We start from the raw sequence: 23,164 nt of genomic DNA, 5'->3' as shown, positions 1-23,164 counted from the left end.
ACTACACTTAGAACGAAATCAAATGAGAAAAATAACTCCAACAAAAAGACCAATAAATATCTTGCAAACCCAAATAAAAACGGCGACATTCAATAAGGAACAACCGAAATAACAAATTAAGAGAACCAAGCTTTTGGAATTCGACAGCGGAAACCATTAGTGGTTCAAGGCGGATCGAACCAAGCTTTTGATATCATGTTAACAATACAGATACAAAATAGAATAAGAACAACCTAGGTTAGGGTTTCATAAAATATCAATAGTTAAGTCCAAGACTTTATTATCTAAATAAAAGTGAAGAGAAGACAGTTTTGAGGAGTTATTTATTGCAAATTTTTTTGTCCTTAAACCATTATTTTAAAGATCTATTTCATACATTTTCTTGATCTGAACCACTCCTTATTGGTACGGTAATTGGCCTGGAATGTTACCTGGGGGATAATAATTACAAATAACAAATGTTCCACCATTATTACATCTCACTTTGCCACATCCAAGACGTAGTGAACCTGACCAAACCACCTGGGTAAAATGATGACATTCACCATCAAAACATTTGTTAAGATAGTTATCAAAGTGTGGTTTTTCATCCGCCCACAACTTCACTGCTTTTCTGCCACTGATGTGGCCGGTGCTCACCGCAATATTCTCGCCGTAACGGCCACCACTATCGGAGGGGATTGGTTTACAATCCTTGCGTTGATTAGCATAGTTCTGTGCATACGCAGCAACTTTTTTATCCCAAACAATTTTTGGAATTTTAATAAATGAATCAACTGCAGATCTTGCTTTGTTGTGAGCCTTCACATAGTTTGCTGGAGAGTCTTTGGCTTGTGCAACGTGACTACCTACAATGAATATTAATCCTAAAACAAACCATAGAGAAAATGAACACATTTTCGGATTTCTAAATGGTTTTGTTGGTGTTTGATGAAAATTGTTGGGATTCTAGTGTTGTATTTATACAGTTTTTTAAACAAGAAAATGTAGTAATTGTGTAGGATATTTTTCTTTTCAAAAAGAAAATTGTGTCTATGATCAGGAAAACTTGGCTCATTTTCATCAATTGTGACGTAATTCTCATGCTGGATTAGAGCAATTAAGTATCTTTGGTTTAAGAAAAATGCTGAAATTCACGACAATGTTTGTTGTCAAATTTGTACTAATAATGTACTAATAAGTTTATAATTGCTATTTAGTTTTTTTTTTAAATATATAATTTTGATTTGACAGAAAATGACAAAGTTTGCTTCTGCTGGATATTTCTGATGAGAAATCACAAAAACACCTCATTCGGTGGTGTTTCTCCAAGTCAACTTTTGCATGTGTCTTACCTCACCATTAATTATGGAACGTGGATTATGTGTGCTATTGCCTTGGCAACATTATTTATTTATTTATTTATTTATGCTATTGTTATAGCTTGTAATTTCGACACGTTCAATTAATATTGTTAACATGTGTTGACTTTTGTCTTTTCAGAAAACAAATCTTTTTCTCTAGCAAGAGGATTTTCACAGGATCTGTCTTAGCGTTTGGAAGAGTTTTACAACTTCGAAATTCGACAAGACATGTGTCAAGACGTAAATTGGTCGAAGCCGAGCAATAGTTGCTGTCGAATATGAGATAATTTGAATTTAGAAGTAGCGGTTTCCTTAATGAAAACGTGAAGGACAAGCGGTTTTCGATGAAAGAAGGGTTGTTCATGGCAGTTAGCTTTTTTCAGTCATCTTGCCATGTATAGGAAATGAGTCGTCACTTTAGTCCTTGAATGCAGATAAATTGCAAAATAGTCCATGAATGTAGACTCAGTTAGTCAATTTAGTCCTTGAATGCAGACTTATTTAGTCAATTTAGTCCCTAGACTCCGTTAGTCACTTTAATTCCTGAAATTGACCAACAGAGTCTACATCCAGGGACTGTTTTGCAATTTCTTTGCATTCAGGAACTAAAGTGACTACTCATTTCCCATTCATGGACTAAAGTGACTAATTCCCCATCATTATAAGAATACCTTGTTTTTCTTGCCAATCTTTGTGGTGGGTATTAGCACATGCGGTGGCCTAGGCCCCACTCAAATGCAAGGGTTGGATTTTTTAAATGATATTAACGTCAGATTTTGTGCGGTGGTCATGTCCATCGGTTGACGGGAATGCCTTATCAAGATCTTCCATCACCTTAGACGATGAAATCTCTTCCTCGTTGATTATGAAGATTATCAATTAGCTGAAGAGTTTTCTTCATCTTTGCAATGATTGGTTCCTCTGCTACCTTCTTTTCTATGTGCTAGGCAAAGTTGTTAACCGCGATGTTGCCCCCTTGACCTTTTCTATCCCTCGTTCTTCCTGTGTGTTCAAATGAGGATGAACTCGAGTGGAAATTATCTCCCCATTATGTTTGACTATGATTTCCAATGAAGTTATACCTTCTATCACTATGTTTTGCCTTCGTTCCTCCTAAAATTTTCCTTCTCATCGCTACTTGATTTTACGCCTCCCCCCATTTTTGGTATGAGAGCCCCGAAAATTCTCATAATTTTGCATAACAATATACCATTTTACCAAATCTTAGATAATTCATCCCACTTTTGGAGGTTTATTATTGAGCACCGGAAATTGGGGTCTTAGTGGTGGCTAACCTACCAAACGCTGATGTTTTGTCTGTTTGCTCGTCTCTTTGTGATGCGTTAATTGATCTAGATTTTGTGGCGGACAAAAGTCATCGTAAATGTAAGGCGGAATTTTATTTTAAAATTCTGCGGCAAGCAAAAGGTACTACAAATATAAGATAATTTTTTTTTAATGTGACCGCGAACGTAAGCCGCTGCAAATGTAAGGCAGGAATTTTTTTTTTAAAATTCAAATTTTTTTCGTCCGACTAAGTCCTGCCACTAATGCACAATGTCCATGAATTTTTCTCCTATGTAAATAAACTTCGTTCATCTTTATTTTTACAATCTTTCTTCTCTCTATAATTATTCGCTATCCCTTATCTTTAATCAAGTTGTAATGCCAATGAAGATTTTATCAAACTGGCACCCAATAATAAACAAAAAGTTCGATCAATCAATGGACGAAGTAAACAAATTCAACACCCACAAATTTAAAAGAAATTTCACCAACCACACTTAGAACAAAATCAAATGAGAGAAGTAGCTCCAGCAAATAGACCAATAAATATCTTGCAAACCCAAATAAAAAAACGGCGACATTCAATAGAGCAACAACCAGCATAACAAATCAAGAGAACCAAATCACTATCAATATAACGAATATTCAAAAGACAAACCAAAAACAAGCCCAAGCTTTTGGAATTCGACGGTGGTAACGATTAGTGGTTCAAAAGATGATCGAACCATACTCTTGATACAATGTTAACAACACATATACAAAATAAAGAAAGAGAGAATAAGAACAACAGAAGCTAGGGGACACTACGAGACCAAGTCAAGTGGGTTCACATCACTCTAAGTTAATATAGCATACAACTATAAAATTACTACAAATGTGACAAAGCGTATGATATGACGAGATAAAATTGAAAGCAAATATATGTGAAAATAATTTATTAAAGAAAATTTTGAAGACTTATTTCATACATTTTCTTGATCTGAACCGGTCCTTATTGGTACGGTAATTGGCCTGGAATGTTACCTGGGGGATAATAATTACAAGTAACAAATGTTCCACCATTATTACATCTCACTTTGCCACATCCAAGACGTAGTGAACCTGACCAAACAACCTGGGTAAAATGATGACATTCACCATCAAAACATATGTTACGATAGTTATCAAAGTGTGGTTTTTCATCCGCCCACAATTCCACTGCTTTTGTGCCACTGATGTAGCCGGTGCTCACCGCAATATTTTCGCCGTAATGGCCACCACTATTGGAGGGGATTGGTTTACAATCCTTGCGTTGATTAGCATAGTTTTGTGCATATGCAGCAATATCGTTGTCCCAAGCAATGTTTGGAATTTTAATAAATGAATCAACTGCTGATCTTGCTTTGTTGTGGGCATTCACGTAGTCTGCTGGTGAGTCTTGGGCATGTGCAACGTGACTACCCATAATGAGTGTTAAACCTAACATGCACAATAGAGAAAATGAACCCATTTTGATTCTTAGTAGTAATTACTTTCAGAGTGCTAAATGGTTTTGTTGGTGTTTGATGAAAATTGTTGGGGTTCTAGTGATGTATTTATACAGATTTTTAAACATGAAAAGATAAGGATTAATTTGGCTCATTTTCATCAATTGTGACGTAATTCTCATGGTAGATTAGAGCAAGTATCTTTGGTTTAATCCAAAAAGGAAATATTGCGTCATGGTTTTTTTTAGGGAAGTTCCATGATTTGTTACTATAAAATTGATAATAATTTATTTAAATTAGTTACTTAACTTAAAAATTTAAAAATAGGATTTTTTTTAATGAAAAAATATCTGAAAATTTACAATTAAAGAAACGAATATGGATAATTCAATGAATTTCCGAAGATTTTTTTGGCATAATTCAATATCAGAAAAGTATCAGAAAGTACATGAATATATGAACAATAAAAAATATCACTTTATTTTTTTTTTAACCATAAAACAGTATAATTTATTTTCTATATATATTATATTAGTATATTTTTAGAGTAAATTACACTCCCCTCCCCAAGAGAAGCTTGAATTACACTCACATCCCTTCTTGTGTTAAAATATAGACTTTTCTCCCTTGAAAAATAAAACTTATAATACTTGAATTGCAGCTCTCTCCATTAATAATTAAATAAGCATTACTCTTTATTCTATTTTAACATAAATAAATATTTTTATGATATCTACTAACTTTGAACTATCATTTAAGAAAAATAAATTCATTTCTTTATAATTTAAATGTCAATGATAATGAAATTTAAATATTTTGTTATTATATATTTTTTTTCGGTGGTGGCCGGGTTCGAACCCCAGAACTTGCATATATTATGCATTATCCATATCAACTGAGCTAAGCTCACGAGGACATTTTGTTATTATATTTTGAACCACTATGAAGATTATCAATTAGTTGAAGAGTTTTCTTCATCTTTTGTAATGATGGGTTCCTTTGCTACCTTCTTTTCTATGTTATAGGGGGAGTTTTTACCCACAGTTTTTCCCCCTTTGCCTGTACCGTCAATTGTTCTTCTTGTATGTTCAGATGAGGATGAACACAAGTGGAAACCATCTCCCATTGTGTATGACTATGATTTCCAATGAAGTTATATATACCTTCTTCCACAATGGTATCGACTTCCTCACACTTGTTATTTTAGATTCATTAGATCAATTGTCAGTTGAGGCCAATAAAACCTTTCATGAAAACACCTTTTCATGTATGACATGTTTGTATCGATAAAAGGGAACAACTTGAGTTTGTGAAATTTGTTGAGTTCCCTCACCACACTGCGTTGTGAACCTTCCAATGTGCTCCTCCTCGGTAGATTTTCCATCTTCCCCTAAAAAGGTAGCAAAATACGGAGTCTTATAACCTCTGGGGCAAAGACACCAATATATCAACCCATTCATTACATGACTTCCTATACACAGGCCTATACTAGGGCTCTGTCTCCGGTGGGAGACCTGAATAGGTCACCTACGGTAGGAGACATGACTGTTTTTTTTTTTTTGTTGGCAAAATAAATCTGAACCATTGGATAAATGTAAACCAACTTTAGATCAAAATGCTTACAATACACTTTCAACACCCAATTACTTTCTTTTATTTTAAATTGTTCATCTCTTTCCTCTCTCACTCCAGTAACCTCTGATCTTGTTGTTGCTGCCACTTCATTCTTTCCCTTTGATTTTCCAACACTGTTATGTTGGAGGTGCAACTCGTAGTTGCTAGTTTCCCTGAATCAATAGTATTCAAACAGTGCAACAACATGTTGATCACCTTTTTATACTTAAATAATAATAATTATTATGCAACAAATAGTGACTCTGACAGTGTTAGTGTTTAGCTTCTTGTTGAATTGAAACGGTGGATGATATATGATTCAATTTAGTTTTACCATTAATTTTTCTTTTTTTTTTTTGAAATCTGCAATTTTATAGATTGACTTTAAAATTGAAATTTTCAAGCCTATAACCATCGAAATTTGCTTTAAAATCACAGATTGAAAGGTTATTTAAAATCACAGATTGAAGGGTTATTTTGATTTTACTCCATTAAAGGTGTATCTGTTGTTGCAGTAAAGAAAGAGAAGGAAGATGGAAGAAGGGGCGAGAGAGGAAAGAGAGGAGTAATTTAAAATAAAAGAAAACAATTGGGTATGAGAGATGTATTGTAAGCATTTTGATCTAAAGTTGGTTTACCCTTATCCAATGGTTCAGATTTATTTTGCCAACAAAAAAAAAAAAACAGCCATGTCTCCTACCATAGGTGACCTATTTAGGTCTCCTACCGGAAACAGAGCCCTATACTAGACACAAGAGTCTAATACTATTATTGACCTTGGGTTTTGATAATTTTTCTTTTGGAAAAGTATGCATCTCAAAGTATGGTCTACTATTACAATAAAGTGTCAAGTTCATTTTAACTTTCTTAAATCTTTTGTTTTACCAGTAACATTCATCATTGTATGTTGTCGCAAAAATTCTTTTCAATAATGTGCATAACATCAAGCTTTATGTTTGACTAAAATTACCTTTCCAAAAAGAAAAGTCCCACGAAATGTTTTTTTCGTCCAATTGTGTTGTTGTCGGTATCCTTCATATATGATTTTTTTTTTCTTCCAACATCTTTGAATTTAAATAGCCCATGGACGATCTACCACATACTTCTTCAAATGTTGACTTAGAGGATGGTCTGTCTTTTTATGTTGCTCTTTTTCGAAGAAATTCATTTTTCTTTTAAACACCCGATTTTCTGGTAAGAACCTACAATAAGATCAACCACGAACTCTTTCCTCCATATTTCAAGGTGAATACCTTTGTGAGCCAATTTACTATTTATCACCGAACCAGACATCATGCCATATGCATAAAAGTCGCAATCATCTACATCAAAGCTACCCTCATATCGAGATTCTCCTTCCTTGCCACCATCGAGTGCAGAGTTTGTAGGGAAGTTAGATATTTATAAAATTCTTAGTCGTAAAACTACGGGCGTTCAGTTGTTGCACCGTACAACACTGCTGACTGCCGAGGGTATTAATTTTTTCTTTTTGCAAATAAAAATTTATATTAACAAGAATACAGACATTTTGTACTATTTTGTCCGAAAAAATATTTGTGGGTGGTGTGAGTAATGAGTTAGTTAAATATTTGTATTGATAAATGATAAAGAGGGAGAGAGTTCGATCTCAACCCCATGTACATATCGGTATAAGTTTAGATAAATTCTCTACATTATAACGTTGATTTTTTTTTGAAAGAAAGAACATTATAACGTTGATACATACCGTAAAAAAAAAACATTGACACGTTATTTTATCCAAAATCTCTTTAAGGTGATAGAGTGATAGAGAAATATATAGGGAATACGAGAAGGAATTCACTTTAAATTAAATACCACAAATTATATATGAGTAGGGAAAAAATATTTGTGTTATTCTTGATATGATATGGCTGATGATATAGCTAAATTGAAACAAGTGACAATACAAACAAATATGAATCACTTAGTATGGTCTTTCGCCAATATAGTTACCAGGGGGGTCGTAATTGCAAGTAATGAATGTGCCTCCATTATCACATTTCACTTTGGCACATCCAATACGTTGTGTGTTTCTCCAAACCACCTGAGTATAATGGAGGCATTCACCACCAACACATGAGTTACTACTATAATCGTAGTTTGGTTTTTCATCAACCCACAACTTCACTGCTTCTATGCCACTCATGTCGCCGCTGCTCTCGGCGATATTCTCTCCATAACGGTCACCACCAGAATGGACCAATTGACAATCCTTGCGTTGATTAGCATAATTTTGTGCAAAAGCAGCGACGTTGTTGTCCCAAACAATATTTGGAATTTTAATGTTTGTATCAACTGCCGATCTTGCTTGGTTGTGGGCATTCACGTAGTCTGCTGGTGAGTCTTGTGCATGTGCAACGTGACTATCCATAATGAGTATTAAGCCTAACATGCACAATAGAGAAAATGAAACCATTTTGCTGATTTCTATAAATTTCAAAATTTTAAATGATTTTGAGGGTGTTTGATGAAAATTGTTGAGGCTCTAGTGTTATATTTATACAGATTTTTAACATGAAAATTTGGCAATAGAGGTTAATTTTCATTTCAAAAAGGAAATCGTGTCTATATCTTTGACCCAAAAAAAGTTATATATTGTAGAGTTGACTTGAACATATATAGTTCAATGTTCTAGAATAAAATTGATTTTAGCTCATTATATTAATTCCAATTTTAAGGTAGAACTAGAATTTGGAGTACCTAGAGTTATTTTTACCTTGTTAATTTTTTGTGTGTATTTAACTTGCTTTTAAGCAAAGTTATTTGACAATATCTGTTTATTCAAAATCAATATTTGTCATCGTAAAACGAAAAAGGTACCAGATCACGACTTTAACTTTTGTTGTTAATTGATGAAGAAAATGTGGTATTCATTATGTTCATTATGGACTAATGAACCAAAATATTGAAATGTCTCCTAAAAAACTAAAGGAAATATTTTGCATTTAAATAAAAGGATGTATTGTGTCTTGGTTTTTCTTTTTTAGGGAAGTGTCTTGAATTTTTTATTTTTTATTTTGACTAAAGGGAAGTGTCTTGAGGTCGTTACTATAAAATTGATTATTTATTTAAATTAGTTATTAAAATTTCAAAAAAATTTAAATTGGATTTTTTGAATGGAAAAATATCTGAAAAATCAAAAATTAAAGAGGATAGAATATGATAATTCAATATCAAAAGTTTTTATTAAGCATCAAAAGATTTTTTTGACATAATTCAATATCAGAAAACGTACATGAATATTTCAACAACCAAAAATATCAATTTCTTTTTTATGCCAAAAAATACGATAATTTATTTTCTATGTATAATATATTAGTAGTTTGACTGTAACCAAAAAAATTAATAGTTTGACTGACCCGTTCTAAGTATGAGTTACTACTATTCACTAGACCAAAATTTCATACATTTTCTGATATTGTGGTTTATTTTATATATTACGTATAGACATAAAAATTACGAACACATACCAAAAGAATTTGGATATAACGAAAGATGAATGTATTCCACAATGGAGCAACTTGAGCTTCGAATTTCAACATGAGATAATTAATAATATAAGTGAATACAGTTAGTTACCTGCAATGCCTTAAAAATCGGATAACTTAATCGACCGTGTCCAGCCTGACTAAATGTCCGAAAGCATTATGTTCTTGATTAAAAGTGATTATCAAAGATTTACAAACTTGTCAAGAGTGATATAATTTAAGATAGATTGTTATTATTCTAGTTATAAATTCAAGAGTTCGTGTCCAAATCATCTTGAATCTCATTGAACTAGAATAACAATCTATCTTAAATTATCACTCTTGACACGTTTGACTAATCTTTGATAATCTCAATAAATCAAGAACTTAATGCTTTCGGACATTTAGTCAGGCTGGATTATATGTAGTCAAGTGTGACATATTTGTCCCCTAAAAAGGGTGACATATTTGTGGTAAAATATCATTCATATTGTCCTAATATTTCAATTAGTCCTACAAAGAGAAATACTTGCTCAGGGGCAAACCCAAAATTTAAAAAGTTTAGGCACACTCACACACATAATTGATTTTTTTTTAAAGATGGTTTAATGATGTTGAATAATGTGATTAATTTAATTATCATTTAAATTTCTTCATTGTTGTGTGTATAACCAAATAATTTTTTTTTGTATTTGTGTCTATGCAAGATTATCTCCAAAGCCGTAATATTTCATTGTCACCTACTCACTGTCACCGATGGTAATATCATTCATATTTGTCATACTATTGTTTGGTATTAACAAAGATGGGATCCCACATGTGTGACACTGAAAGCCATGATTATTATTTTTGAGCAAATTGAAAGCTATGATTAAAAATATGAATTTTAAATTTATTTTTATGCATTCACAGAAACTGCTATGTGCGACCTCCCTTTTCGAATGATCGATTTTTTTTTTTTCCAATCTAATTATTGTGTTTGTAGCCCAATGATGTATACCAATTTACCCTAAATTTCTTTACCCATCCTGCAGGCCGATGGTCACTACTTGTAGGGAAAAAGATTGGTGAACCACTCTTTTGGTACACCCTTTTGGTACACCCGCTGATGTGGCAGGGGTGGTTTGGTAAATTCACGTGATAAGGGGTAGTTTGGTAGTTTCCTTCACAACCACATAATCTTCTCCTCTTTCTATCTCTCTAAGTTCATTCTTCCATCTCTCCTTTTCCCTCAACAACTACGACCTCCTCCCACCGCCGCCTCTCTTGTCCGTCATTGTCTCCTCACAAGCACCGTAGGCTCACACTCAGGGGCGGAACTACACTGAGGAATAATTTGATTCCGTCATATCAAACTTGGGTATGGCATAATTTGATTATTCAAGACAACCCATTTTCTTTTTTGTTGTTTTTAATTTCAAAGATTGAATTTTTATGTGATGATGTTACTAAAGTTTAGAACTTTTGCAAGTTTTTTTTTTATGGTTTGAACTTTGAACTGATTTTATTGGTTATAATTATTTGTGTTGTGAATTTTTGATGTTTGTGATGATTGCAGATACTGTTTATTGGATTTGAGTTGATCAATTTCTCATGCACTTGTTTTGTTGCGTAGAAATGAAGCTGTTTCTTTTGCTGTTTTGATTGGATTCTAGCAACCTGAGTGATATTTTGGATCCAAGTTTCATTGTTTTATTGGATTCTGAAATCTGAAAATCTAGCTATTGCATTGATTGTTTAAGAATTGTTAAGTTCAATGCCGTATATTCAAAAATTGTATGACGTCTGCAAGGCTTCCTTGTCTCCTGAAGGACCTATTTCAGAAGAAGCTCTCAAAAAAGTCCGAACCGTTTTAGGTACAATCTGATCCTTTGTTTTGTGTTGAATTTGTACAATTTACTTATTTAATTGCATATGATAAATGTGTAATTAAAGTATTTGAATTTGCCGAATTTGATTGTGAACTGTATACTGTAATGTTTGATTTGGGATACATGCATGTTGTTAGTAATAGTACAGTGTCCTTATTGTTACAGTGAACAGTGAATCATTGTGTTAATTAACCTTTTATAAACTGCATTGCCATGGCAGATGGGTTGAAGCCTTCCCATGTCGGTCTTGACCATGAGGCACAACTGGCGCGAAGTTGGAAACGTTATATGAATGGTGGAAATGGGAGAAATGGAACTCCTAAGGGTCCTCCTATTAAGTACATTCACCTGCACGAATGTGACAAGTTCTCTGTAAGCATTTTGATTGTTTTTGTAATTGCAGTTTGTCACTGTTTAAGTGTTGATGCTCTATATATATTTGGATCGAGTCTTGTTTTTAACACTGAATTTTGGATTCAAATGGGCTGAAGCTGAATTTTTTTGTTTTTGCAGATTGGAGTATTTTGTATGTCTCCTGGTTCTTTGATTCTGCTGCATGATCATCCTAGAATGACTGTTTTAAGCAAGGTTCTCTATTGTTCGTTGCATGTGAAAGCATTTGATTGGATCAACTTGCCTGCATCATGTGATCTATCCCAAGGTGACACTCCTTATTGTATTTACTTATGATTCAGTCCTTAACAATTGTTTGTAATCGAAAATGCAACTACACTCCAATTGTTGATATTGTGAGAAATTGTGGACAAATGGGTTTGATGCGGGCGTAATAACGGTTTCAAAACCTAGACATTATGGCTGCAATTGTGGCAATAATTTAAAACCTCGCACATGGGATCGTAATTGCTTTGATTTACTTACTTCTTATAGAAAGTACAAGTAGATTAGCTATTGCACAATAACTTTATAATTTGGCTTCATTAACATGCCCCTTTTCCTATTTAGATGACCGTTTACAGAAAAAATACCTTTTTGCTAATTTTTAGTTGGAATTAAGGAAAGATGATTAAGGGCTCAACATTGCACTTGAGCAACTGTTAGGTGGAGTAAGATTTAGGCCTTCTTTTCTGTTTTGTTTTTTTAAGCAAAATGGTCAAAACCTGTCTTTATAGATCTCTTTAAGGGGTAATCCTTGACTTGAAATTAACATCAACAGAGGATGAAAGTTTCTTTAAGTCTATTTCCAAATAGTTTAACATGTCTCTACTAGATAAATTGTTGGAGAAAGTTGCAATCAATTGCCTTTTATCACATGTTAACTATCTACATTAGTGTTAATTTTGCTTCTCACTTTCAATCTTGTCATACCAAGATTCAAGGTGCACTTATTAAGTACTCATATTTATTCCTTTCAAAGAGAGCACGTAGACAAGTAGTGAGAAAGAGACAAAATCTATATGAAAATAAAAATTGCACCCCCGGGATAAAACATGGTTCAGTCATTCTCAATCTTTTTTTTTAGTAATTCACATCTCACACAGGGTAACTCATTTGAAAAATAATGGTGAATTCTAGCACAATTTTTGTTAGTTTTCCTAACTCGGATATAGAAAGTTATACAATAGTTCACATATGAACCCTGCATATCAGTTAAGATCCCGCAAATTGCCTCAGATGTAGGCATTGCACAGAAAATACGCGTAGAAATAGTGAGAAGGAGACTAATTGGAATGAAGAAGTTTGTCAAATATAGAAAATTATTCACATATAACGCATGTTATAAGTACTACATGTATGTTTTAGAGGATTTCAGTTTTCCTATTTCTGCAATTGATGATCATTGGTATGAAATTGAATAGCAGTTTCTATAAGTTTCTTGGAACAAGGTACATATATTAATGTGATTGTTGTTGGTATAAATTGGATCCGTATGTAATTTTTCATTTTTGGAGTTGTTTTGTGGCGTATTTTATTTTGCATTTGATAATGATTAGTAATGTGTTTGTTGTTTGGGCTCCGCAAATTAGTTGATTGCAAGAAGACTCAATAACTAACAGTTCAGGTTTTTAATGATGACATTGAGCAATATAAATGATTGGGAATGGAATTATAATATTACCCCTTGATCTGGAAGTACAAACTGAAAAGAAGCTTCAATTTAGGTTGTTGTCAATTGTCATGACTTGATATACCCAAGGTGAAAGATAAGAAAGATCTTGGAATCATGAAAGTCAAGGTCTTGTATTACCAGTTTAACAAATAGGAGGGATTGATTGTACTAGAAGAAAAGATGAAAAGTGTATGGGAAGGACCATAAGAAAGAATGAGTGATTCTTTGATAATTGACAGATTTCTTTGTAATGTTTTGACTTGGATGTGTAATATTAAGGTATTGTAAACTTTCCTTATTTATTGTAAATCAATGGGAAATTTATCACTGAAATATCAAAAGATATAGATTCTATGTTTCTTGAACTCTTAATATCATGTGAAATAGTGATAAAAACAATTTGGTCATGAAAATAAAATGTGGTTATACCTTTGTTAAAAAATGGTTAAACGCAAATATTTTTGGATAGTTTTCCTAAAGTCTGTCAAACAATGAAGATCATTCACCTCACTTTTCAATGATCATCAAACAATGAGTAAATAGTTTAAACTCGAATACATATATCGCCTTAAAAATGCCTTAAAATGATATTGTTTTCACTACATTTTATCACTTTTTGATATTTCAGTGATAACTCGCCTTAAAATAATATTGTTTTCATAGGAAAATTATGTATAACCAAATATTTGAAGTGTGTAACCACAATTTTACAAAGGTGTAACCATGTTTTTTTTCCTTTCATGTGTTTAAAACTAGTCGTGAGACATTCTAATTTATGCAAAAATCCTTTGACAAATTATGGTTATATTGTTCGTTTATTTGGTTATCTGTAACTTACATGTGCAAAAAAAAAAGAAAGCAATTCAAGCCAATTGTCAGTGAGACATTCTAATTTACGTAAAAATGTGGTCATGCAGACCATATATTTGGCTAGTTTTTCTTTCCCAGGTGTAAATAATTTCGTTTTAGGCGAATCGAACGCATGATCTCATTTGATCACTGCACTAAAAGCATTTCCAACCATAAATAACCTGTTTTACAATCGGCAAGTTTATCACGCCTAAAGACGGACAAGTTCTAATTTATGAAAAAATAACGGTCACGTATTTGTAAAAATGTGGTCATACAGACCATATATTTGGCTAGTTTATATTTCCCAGATGTAAATAATTTCGTTTTAGGCGAATCGAACACATGATCTCATTTGATCACTGCACTAACAGCCTTTCCAACCATAAATAACCTGATTTACAATCGGCGAGTTTATCACGCCTAAAGACGGACAAGTTCTAATTTATGAAAAAATAGTGGTCACACATGTGTAAAAATGTGGTCATACAGACCATATATTTGGCTAGTTTATATTTCCCAGATGTAAATAATTTTGTTTTAGGCGAATCGAACGCATAATCTCATTTGATCACTGCACTAACAGCCTTTCCAACCATAAATAACCTGATTTACAATCGGCGAGTTTATCACGCCTAAAGACGGACGAGTTCTAATTTATGAAAAAATAGTGGTCATGCATGTGTAAAAATATGGGCATACATACCATATATTTGGCTAGTTTTTCTTTCCCAGGTGTGAATAATATCGTTTTAGGCGAATCGAACGCATGATCTCATTTGATCACTGCATTAAAAGCATTTCAAACGATAAATAACTTCTTTTACAATCTGCAAGTTTATCACGTCTAAAGACGGACAAGTTCTAATTTCTGAAAAAATAGCGGCCACTTATTTGTAAAAATGTGGTCATACATACCATATATTTGGCTAATAAATATTTCCCAGATGTAAATAATTTTGTTTTAGGCGAATCCAATGCATAATCTCATTTGATCACTGAACTAAAAGTATTTCCAACCATAAATAACCTGTTTTACAATCAGTAAGTTTATCACGCCTAAGGACGGACAAGTTCTAATTTATGAAAAAATAGTTGTCACACATGTGTAAAAATGTGGTCATACAGACCATATATTTGGCTAGTTATCTTTCCCAGGAGTAAATAATATCGTTTTAGGCAAAATATATACATGCGAAGATTTCATTTGTCAATAAAGACACAATCATCTTTTTTATCAAAGAGCAAAAAATAACAAAAAAAATTGACTCATTAAACTGTATGATAGTTCAACAATGTTAGTAACTAACAACATATGGTGTTTCCTTTAATATTATAGGTGCGACATTGTCCTACCAATTAAAAAATATCATCAGAAAACATCTACATTACAATCATATCAAAACACTACATTAATTTAAATCTTCTTCTTTTTGCCTCCATCCTTCACCCATGGGGAAAGCAGAACCCCACTTTTTACTAAATGTAATTAATCATGTATTTGAATGGTAACCATCCAAATTGTTTTTGAATTCTAGTGTCCCATTTTGTGTAAAAATAACACACTAAAAGTTTATGAGGCATATTTTGACAGCAGATTGCAATCTTGACGCCTCAACTCCCAGTGATAAGGTGGACCAATGCCACAAAAGAATACAAGTATTCATAGATCCCATCAATGTCCTAAAATAATAAGAATCATCAATGAGTGCCAAATTCACTTATTTCTTATAATCTCAGTACTGTAGTATAATTAAATCACCTCATCAATTTTTGCAAGCTTGTTTGTACAATTATCACTGAGTGAATTATAGAAATTCCCATCACACTCGCGGTTAACCTCCTGCAACAGAGTGCAACATGACTTAAAGAAACTTACTTACAAGACAATATATAACAAGGTTTCAAACAATAGATATAGTTCCAAACTTGCTCTTAAAAGGGTATATTTTCACCTCAAACAATTCATCTGAGATAAGACCCAACACCAGCAGGAGAGTCTAAATATATAATACTGGAAACCTGTAATGCAAAATCAGAATCATATACCATTTGATAACAAGAAAAAAAAAACTAGTAATTGTTGAATTACACAACTCTTGTTTGGATAAACAACTTAACTACTTACTTATAACATAAATGTCTATCATGTAAGGGCTTACATATAAGTTATTCCTATAACATAAGATAAGGTCAAACAATTTACATATAAGTTCCAAGCTGCATTCATAAGCTATCATGAAGAGCTCATTCTTTTCAAAAGCTCTCAAACAGTCTCACAGGTGCTTATTATACATAAATTTAAATAAGTCAATACAAACAACCCTATAGAGTCTCTACCCAAAACCAAACTATGAGAAGAAATCATCCTTCCCTTTCAAAATTCAACTGATTTTTAAAAAATTCATACCTTGGTCCAGCTATATGGATTGAGGTGCAGAGTTGGCAGGCTTCCCTTTGTCTTTGCTGCTACAAAATTCAAAGGACCTGAAGAAATCATCAATTGCCACATGATTTATAAATTGAATAACAATTAGCAATGGCAGAAAAATTAAGCAAAACTCAAGACAGCAAATATTAAAACCATTGAACCATAACTACTTCCTGCTGATATTTTATTAAGAAAACCAGGAAATCTACACAGAAAAATGTGATGAACAAGTGTACTTGCTAGCCAGTAATTAGCAAAAAGAGTTTTGTCTGACTAATTGAAAACCATTTCACGATTGCAATTCCTCGTGTTTGTCCAAATAATATGTTTGGAATGAGGCTTTTGGGGGAATAAGAAAAGGACTAAAAATTTCATTTCAGCTGAACATTCTGTGATTTAATAATGTTCCAAAATGAAAGGAATAAATAATAGACTATCATAAAGCTTAATATAGTTTATCATTAACAAAAACATCATAAATCTGTTCATTCAAAATAAAAATAAAAAACCCTAGAACAACATGTTCACTGTCAATCGAGGTTAGGTCAAACGTAATCCTTTTTTTTTTATAGAAAAAGTATAGGTGAGTTCGGCTCCGGGGTTCACTAGGGTCAAGGCAGGCCTCAAGGCTCAGTGAGCGTTAACAAAGGCACTTATAAATCACCCATCAAAGAGGTCATTGCGCTGGCAACAAGACTTAAACCCACGACCTTGCAGGTGAGTCAACTTCTTACCAACTGAGTCAACCTTCGTTGGCTTAAACATAATCTTCAAGTAACTAAATTTATAAACGAAGCATATTATGTGTTTGATAAAATGCCTGAACATTATGATCATTATTTTCTTGTTTAGTGCATAGTATATTTCCTTAAATCAAGTTATCCCTCAATGTAACTGCCGGTACTAATCCCTCGAGGTAACTGAAAACCATTTAAGGGGTTAACCACTTCCAACATATGTTTTTCCATATGCACCGGCGAGGGCTCAAACTCTAAAAAAAATGGGTTGATGGGCACAAGCATCTACTACATGTGTCACACCTACTTTTTTTATAATACATCATTCATCACTGGGGTTAAAACACTAATTTGTATTAAAAAGAACAGGACATAACAATCAAATAAGAAAAATTACCATGCTCATATATGAATCCATCAAAGCTAGAACACCCAGGACCACCATTAAGCCAAAGAACAACTGGATCCACAGAAGGTTTACCTTCAGACTCAACAAAATAGTAATACAAATTCCTTCCATGACTTTCATCCACAGTCACATACCTTCATTCAAGGGTCAATTAATTAAAAATAAAATAATACATTTCTTCAAATAAGTCAAAAAAAAAAAAACAAAGAATTAAAAATAACCCAACATTTGTTATAAGAAAACATGAATCAAAATTACAAAAAATTGGAATTTTTAAACCTTCATACCCAGCATAATGCTTGGAAGGTATTGTTCCATTGAAACCAGGAACATGTGTTACAATGGCAGTTTCAGGTGCTGAAATTGTCAGCACAATGCTGAGGTAAATCTGAAGTAAGACCAACAGTGCTAACTGTTTTGTTCATCCTTGTTTGTTCCAAAACAGGAAATAAATTAGAAACAAAAAACAACGTTATAAAAAACAACAACAACAGAGATGAGACAACGTTTTGTTCATCCTTGTTTGTTCATCCTTTCTGCAATGAGAGGAGACACTATCAGATGAAAATTTTAAGTTCGGCGGTGCTGAGGCGGAGAGAGGAGAAATGTAGTGGTGGATCGACGGCGGAGAGCGGCGACGGCGGTACGATGGTGGATCGAATGTAGTGGGTCGAGAAAGGAGAAATGGGTTAAGGACTGTGAACGATGATGGCGAGTAAGACAGGACGAGATGCACAGAGAGGACGACGAAAGAGGACCGGTGCTGGCGGCGATGGGTCAGACACGGCGGTGATAGTGATGAGGTCTCAAAATGTTGAGAGAGAAGAGGAAACACTCAGAGATGGAAGAGAGAGTTGGAGTCAAAAAAGTTATGTTTGTTTTTTTAGTGGGACCCACATTGCCACATGTCATTTTTTTATGTGGGTGTAGGAGTGGTATTGCCACCTATGGTGGTATACCTATCAGGACTCCTACTTGTAGCACGATCCTCCCTCAACGTATAGATTTATAGAGAATGAATAGAATATATTCTCATCCAATTTAATACGTTCACCCACTCTCAAAGTTGAAACACACAAATCTTTAAAAAATCAGCTAACTTCTGTCAGTAGATTTATAACTTGTCTTGACAATTATCTAAATGCAATTGAATGTAAGTGTTCCATGATAATCCTCATTTTTCCTTTCTTTGCAAAATCATATGTCAAGTGCAAAGTTTGTAGGGTTGTTACTTGTTAGATATTAAAATTCCCACGGCCTTAGATCTAAGGGAGTACAACACTGCAGAAAGTATTCAAAATATGAATACCGATATTTTGTACTGTTTTGTCCATTAAAACACTTGTGGTTGGTGTGAGTTAGTTAAGAAGTGCAGTTCTAAATAAAGAAGGAGATATTTCGATCTCTACCCTAACACATATTAGCATATGTTTAGATAAATTCTATTATATATTATAACATTGATACATTATTTATCCAAGATCGATCTCTTTGAGGAGATAGAGTGAGAGATCATAAGAGAAGGAATTCACTTATAAAATACTAATACTACATAAAAATATATATTGATATGAATCACTTAGTACGGTAATTGGCCAGGAATGTTACCAGGGGGATAATAATTGCAAGTAACAAATGTGCCACCATTATCACATTTCACTTTGCCACATCCAAGACGTAGTGATTTTTCCCAAACCACCTGGGTATAATGAAGACATTCACCACCAACACATGAGTTATTATAGTGATCATAGTGAGGCTCCTCCTCCACCCACATCTTCACTGCATCTGTGCCACTCATCTTCCGGGTGCTCACCGCGATATTGTTGCTGTAATGGCCACCACTACCTGATGAGATTGGTTTACAATCCTTGCGTTGATTAGCATAGTTCTGTGCAAAAGCAGCAACTTTGTTATCCCAAACAATATTTGGAATTTTACCACTGGTAATCACGGATCTTGCTGCGTTGTGGGCGTTCACATAGTCTGCTGGTGAGTCTTGGGCTTGTGCAACGTGACTACCAACAATGAGTATTAATCCCAAAACACACAATAGAGAGTATGAACACATTTTGGTTCTTAGTTGTAATTAATTTCAGAATGCTAAATGGTGTAGTAGGTGTTGGATGATAAATGTTGGGGTTCTAGTGATGTATTTATAGGGATTCGGTTCCTTCTAACAAGTCCCTTTGACCATTTTCATATAGTATTAAAAAGAAGGTTAAATTATATTTTTTATCCTTCAATTTTTACTAAAAGATGATTTGGCCCTCTAAACTTTTTAAATAACATTTTTGACTTCTTAACTTTAGTCACATTTGCAAAAGTGACGCCCCCTTGATATTAACCACATAGGTGTGGATACCAAATGTAATGACTAGGATGCTACATATGTACTTTTTATGTGGCTAAGTTTCACTTTTGGCCCCCCAACCTACACAAATTGATGATTTTGACTTTTCGACTTACACCTTGTGTAAGTTTGCAAGTCGAGCGGATACCATTCGATTAAAATGTGTTACGCATGACATTCTTACCTACAGCCTAGCTATATATTTTTTTAAACCCAAAAGTATATTTATTGAAGCAACTTAAATTATAGGACAAGATGTACTCAGCAACAATATGGACGAATGCAATGTATGGCATGATTTGACCATAGCCACAACATATATTTCTTAAATATTTTTTTACATATCATACTATATATAAAAGTTGCCCCAAGCCATCATTTTAGCCCTAATTAAACCTAAACCCTAGAGAATAAAATTCCTGTTTTAACCCTAACCTAAACCTTAATTACGAAACAGCTATAGTAACAAATGAAGGAGAAAAAAAAGCCGCGAACAACAGAATAGAAACCAAATTATGAGAATAACCACATCTCTCTCTCTCTGTTATGCATGTTTTCTTCTCTCTCGCCCCCACTGCTCTCATATGCTTCTTCAATCGATCTCAGGTATCTTAGTTCATATACTCTTTCCTTTAATTAATCGATTCACTTTATTTTCGTGGTCGCACGCTACACTATATGGCTCGAATTTCATTTTTTGATTCTGTTTTCAGGGGTTTTGAGGGGATAAACATCATCTTTTGATAGTTTAGTAAAAATTTGATTTTGAGTTTGATTTTATATACCCAGAGACCTTTTTTTCCCTCATTTATTCTCTTCTGCTCATATCTAAATCACTCTTTTTTCTTTTGCCCAGATCTTCATTTATGACAAGTTACAAACTTAACTCCGAAGATACAGGTAATTCCATCACATTCTCCATGGTTCTTTTATTTTTGCTTTTGTCCCATTTCAGTTTATTTTTCATTTTTTGAACAATGAAATTAAACTTAATCTTATTCTTATTGTGTATGCAGAAATTTGTGCTTAAAGCGAACATATGGGATGGATGCAACCATAAAGTCAAGAAAATCTTGCAGAAAATTGATGGTATGCACCTATTAATATGATTTATTTACATCTTAAAAAACATATTATGCTTTCAATTGTTATTATCCGAAGTTAAACAAAACCAAACTGGAGTGTGCATCTGTTTCTTATATTGTAGGCTTTGTGAATCAGTTTTTCCACTTACTTTTGCCTCCCCCATCTGTTTGATATAATGCTTTTATGAACTGTCATATCTACTCTAATTATTTTATATGATATGTGTAGTGGCCTTCATCTTTTGTTTAGTCTATTCAATTAATCTCTTTTGTTATATTTTTTTTTTAATTATTGAGTTTGTTTTATCTTTCCATATATCATATATATATATATATATATATATGATGAACGCACATATCGTTAAGGGTTTAGAGGTCATTATGAAAGTGTGCGAATGTTGAATGAATGCCAAAAGGGTTTGGTTGTATATAGTCCCTTGCATATATAAAATATGTTTAGTATCCCTTTCGGTTGATAGCTTTTAATACTAATCAAGTTACCTTCTAAAAATTCTGAAATAAATATGGTTGAAGTGAAAGCAAAATTTCTTTGGTATCCCTTTTCTGGTTTAAGTGGAAACGTTAGTTTACTAATATTTTCATAGTTGAATGGCTGGGGCAAAATTCTGAAATAAATATGGTTGAAGTGAAAGCAAAATTTCTTTGGTATCCCTTTTGTGGTTGAAGTGGAAACGTTAGTTTACTAATATTTTCATACTTGAATGGCTGGGGCATATCACATATATTTCATACTTGAATGGCTGGGGCATATCACATATATTTTATATATCTGTTTTGGCATTTTATTGTTTCATCCCCCGTGATTTTGGCTTATAGTTACGTGTTTTTTCTTCAAAAAGTCTATGGTATGCATAGTTTGTTCCCTTTCAATGTGAGGGCAACCCTTTTTTCAGTTGATTCTTTAGTATGCCTTTTTAAGTTGATAGACTTTTATGCAACACTTTGATGTCCATGCGGTGTCCCTTTTAATTGTTTTGGTGGGAAAACATTCCTTGGCCTAACATGAGATGAGAGTATTATGAATTTGTTGTCGTTGGGCAAACGAATCTTATACATTTCTTTATGATTTGTTTGTCTTTGTTATATACTCAAGATTAAATATGGGTTCTGCCATGTAGTTTAATGATAGACTCACTTTTTTGTCAAATTCATCTTTGTGATCATAGTGATTTTGTATTAATTGTCATAATGTGGGCTGTGTGACCATAGTGCCTTTTAAAGGAAAATCTGGAGTAAGCTTGATTATGAGTTTGTATAGAGGGCTTGGTTTCTACTAATTGAGTTATTGAGGGAGTTTGTAACCTTTTGGTTTCATTGTGCAGTGAAGAAAAAATATGAAAAACATGAAGTTGTGCATGAAAGGTTGTTTTAAGTCATACGCTGGCACACTCTTGAATCCTTGCTGCAGTTATGCCTCTTGGTGTGTTGATAATGAAGTTGTGCAGCCTTCTTGAGCAATGCAACAACGGTTCTGTCATTTACTACTATTTCGGCTTGGTTTTGTACTTACTGATGTTTGAGTGATATGGCTGCTTAGTGTCACGTTGTAAAATTGATGTGGCATAGACATGTAATGATTATACTTTATTTGTTTTGTATTGTACCAATGTTTTTTTTTTTTTTGATTTGGGGAGTGAGGAGTCTTTAATTGGTGTAGTCTTGACTGAATGGTGTTACTCTATTAGAGTTGTTTTGTATTGAAGACTTTGTACCCGTTTTTTAAAATATATCATCTATTAAAATAAAAATAGATGACGAGATTGCCACAAACGTTTATAATGTACCATATTAAACAATTTCCATGACATCGACCCTGTTACAGAAAGGAAAAACATTGAATCCTAAATGTCTGATTCATTGAGATTGAAGAAATTCGATAACAAAGCAGATAGTTCCAGCATTCGAGCAAGTTAAACAGCTTTAGTGTCGGTAGGCTCAATCTTGACACGAACAGCCCTGTTAGGTTTTGTAACCGATGCCTGACCAGCTTCACCAGGTTCAACAACCACAGAGTTAATGCTATCAGAGGACCTCTTAAGACTTGTCTTGCTGGTTGGTGTGTCAATCACAGAGGTATTGCTGCATGAGTCTTCAACCTCCTGTACATCCTGCAGACATCACACACTCATACACATCAAAAAC

At 33.4% G+C, this 23,164-nt stretch overlaps 5 protein-coding genes, 1 long non-coding RNA gene and 1 pseudogene across 7 annotated transcripts; 2 read left to right on the top strand and 5 right to left on the bottom strand.

Moving 5' to 3' along the window:
• Nucleotides 1-218: 218 nt before the first annotated feature.
• Nucleotides 219-1,070, bottom strand: LOC146943726 (pathogenesis-related protein 1 pseudogene; annotated as a pseudogene).
• Nucleotides 1,071-3,460: 2,390 nt separating this feature from the next.
• Nucleotides 3,461-4,158, bottom strand: LOC146943725 (pathogenesis-related protein 1-like). Its single transcript, XM_085748770.1, has one exon. The coding sequence runs from the start codon at nucleotides 4,117-4,119 to the stop codon at nucleotides 3,622-3,624; it is 498 nt and encodes a 165-aa protein (XP_085604896.1). The 5' UTR covers nucleotides 4,120-4,158; the 3' UTR covers nucleotides 3,461-3,621.
• A 3,418-nt stretch (nucleotides 4,159-7,576) lies between these two features.
• On the bottom strand, nucleotides 7,577-8,174 carry LOC146943724 (pathogenesis-related protein 1-like). Its single transcript, XM_085741995.1, has one exon. It carries the CDS (start codon nucleotides 8,145-8,147, stop codon nucleotides 7,656-7,658), a length of 492 nt encoding a protein of 163 aa, XP_085598121.1. The 5' UTR covers nucleotides 8,148-8,174; the 3' UTR covers nucleotides 7,577-7,655.
• Nucleotides 8,175-10,256: 2,082 nt separating this feature from the next.
• On the top strand, nucleotides 10,257-13,495 carry LOC146943723 (plant cysteine oxidase 5-like). The gene is made up of 3 exons (XM_085741966.1): nucleotides 10,257-11,054; nucleotides 11,290-11,441; nucleotides 11,583-13,495. Exons 1-3 carry the CDS (start codon nucleotides 10,955-10,957, stop codon nucleotides 11,757-11,759), a joined length of 429 nt encoding a protein of 142 aa, XP_085598092.1. The 5' UTR covers nucleotides 10,257-10,954; the 3' UTR covers nucleotides 11,760-13,495.
• Nucleotides 13,496-15,284: 1,789 nt separating this feature from the next.
• LOC146943722 (serine carboxypeptidase-like 20) lies at nucleotides 15,285-17,981 on the bottom strand (the record flags this gene model as incomplete). The annotated part of the gene is made up of 6 exons (XM_085741994.1): nucleotides 15,285-15,669; nucleotides 15,749-15,829; nucleotides 15,942-16,008; nucleotides 16,397-16,473; nucleotides 17,552-17,697; nucleotides 17,851-17,981. Coding segments are annotated over 4 exons (411 nt in total), but the record flags the coding sequence as incomplete, so codon positions are not given.
• Nucleotides 17,982-18,991: 1,010 nt separating this feature from the next.
• LOC146943721 (basic form of pathogenesis-related protein 1-like) lies at nucleotides 18,992-19,719 on the bottom strand. Its single transcript, XM_085741993.1, has one exon. It carries the CDS (start codon nucleotides 19,632-19,634, stop codon nucleotides 19,143-19,145), a length of 492 nt encoding a protein of 163 aa, XP_085598119.1. The 5' UTR covers nucleotides 19,635-19,719; the 3' UTR covers nucleotides 18,992-19,142.
• Nucleotides 19,720-20,265: 546 nt separating this feature from the next.
• Nucleotides 20,266-22,747, top strand: LOC146943720 (uncharacterized). Of its 2 annotated transcripts, XR_015025691.1 has the most exons (4): nucleotides 20,266-20,522; nucleotides 20,773-20,816; nucleotides 20,933-21,005; nucleotides 22,345-22,747. It is a non-coding gene; the product is annotated as an uncharacterized LOC146943720 (long non-coding RNA). The 2 variants fall into 2 exon arrangements; XR_015025690.1 differs by having other exon boundaries at nucleotides 20,266-20,816.
• The last annotated feature ends 417 nt before the right edge of the window (nucleotides 22,748-23,164 follow it).

This window comes from Medicago sativa, chromosome 2 (assembly GCF_051527215.1).
Source record: "Medicago sativa cultivar Bolivia chromosome 2, Bolivia_mono, whole genome shotgun sequence".
NCBI lineage: Eukaryota > Viridiplantae > Streptophyta > Magnoliopsida > Fabales > Fabaceae > Medicago > Medicago sativa.
The sequence above is the reverse complement of the archived record's forward strand: the minus strand, read 5'-3'. Positions and strand labels throughout refer to the sequence as shown.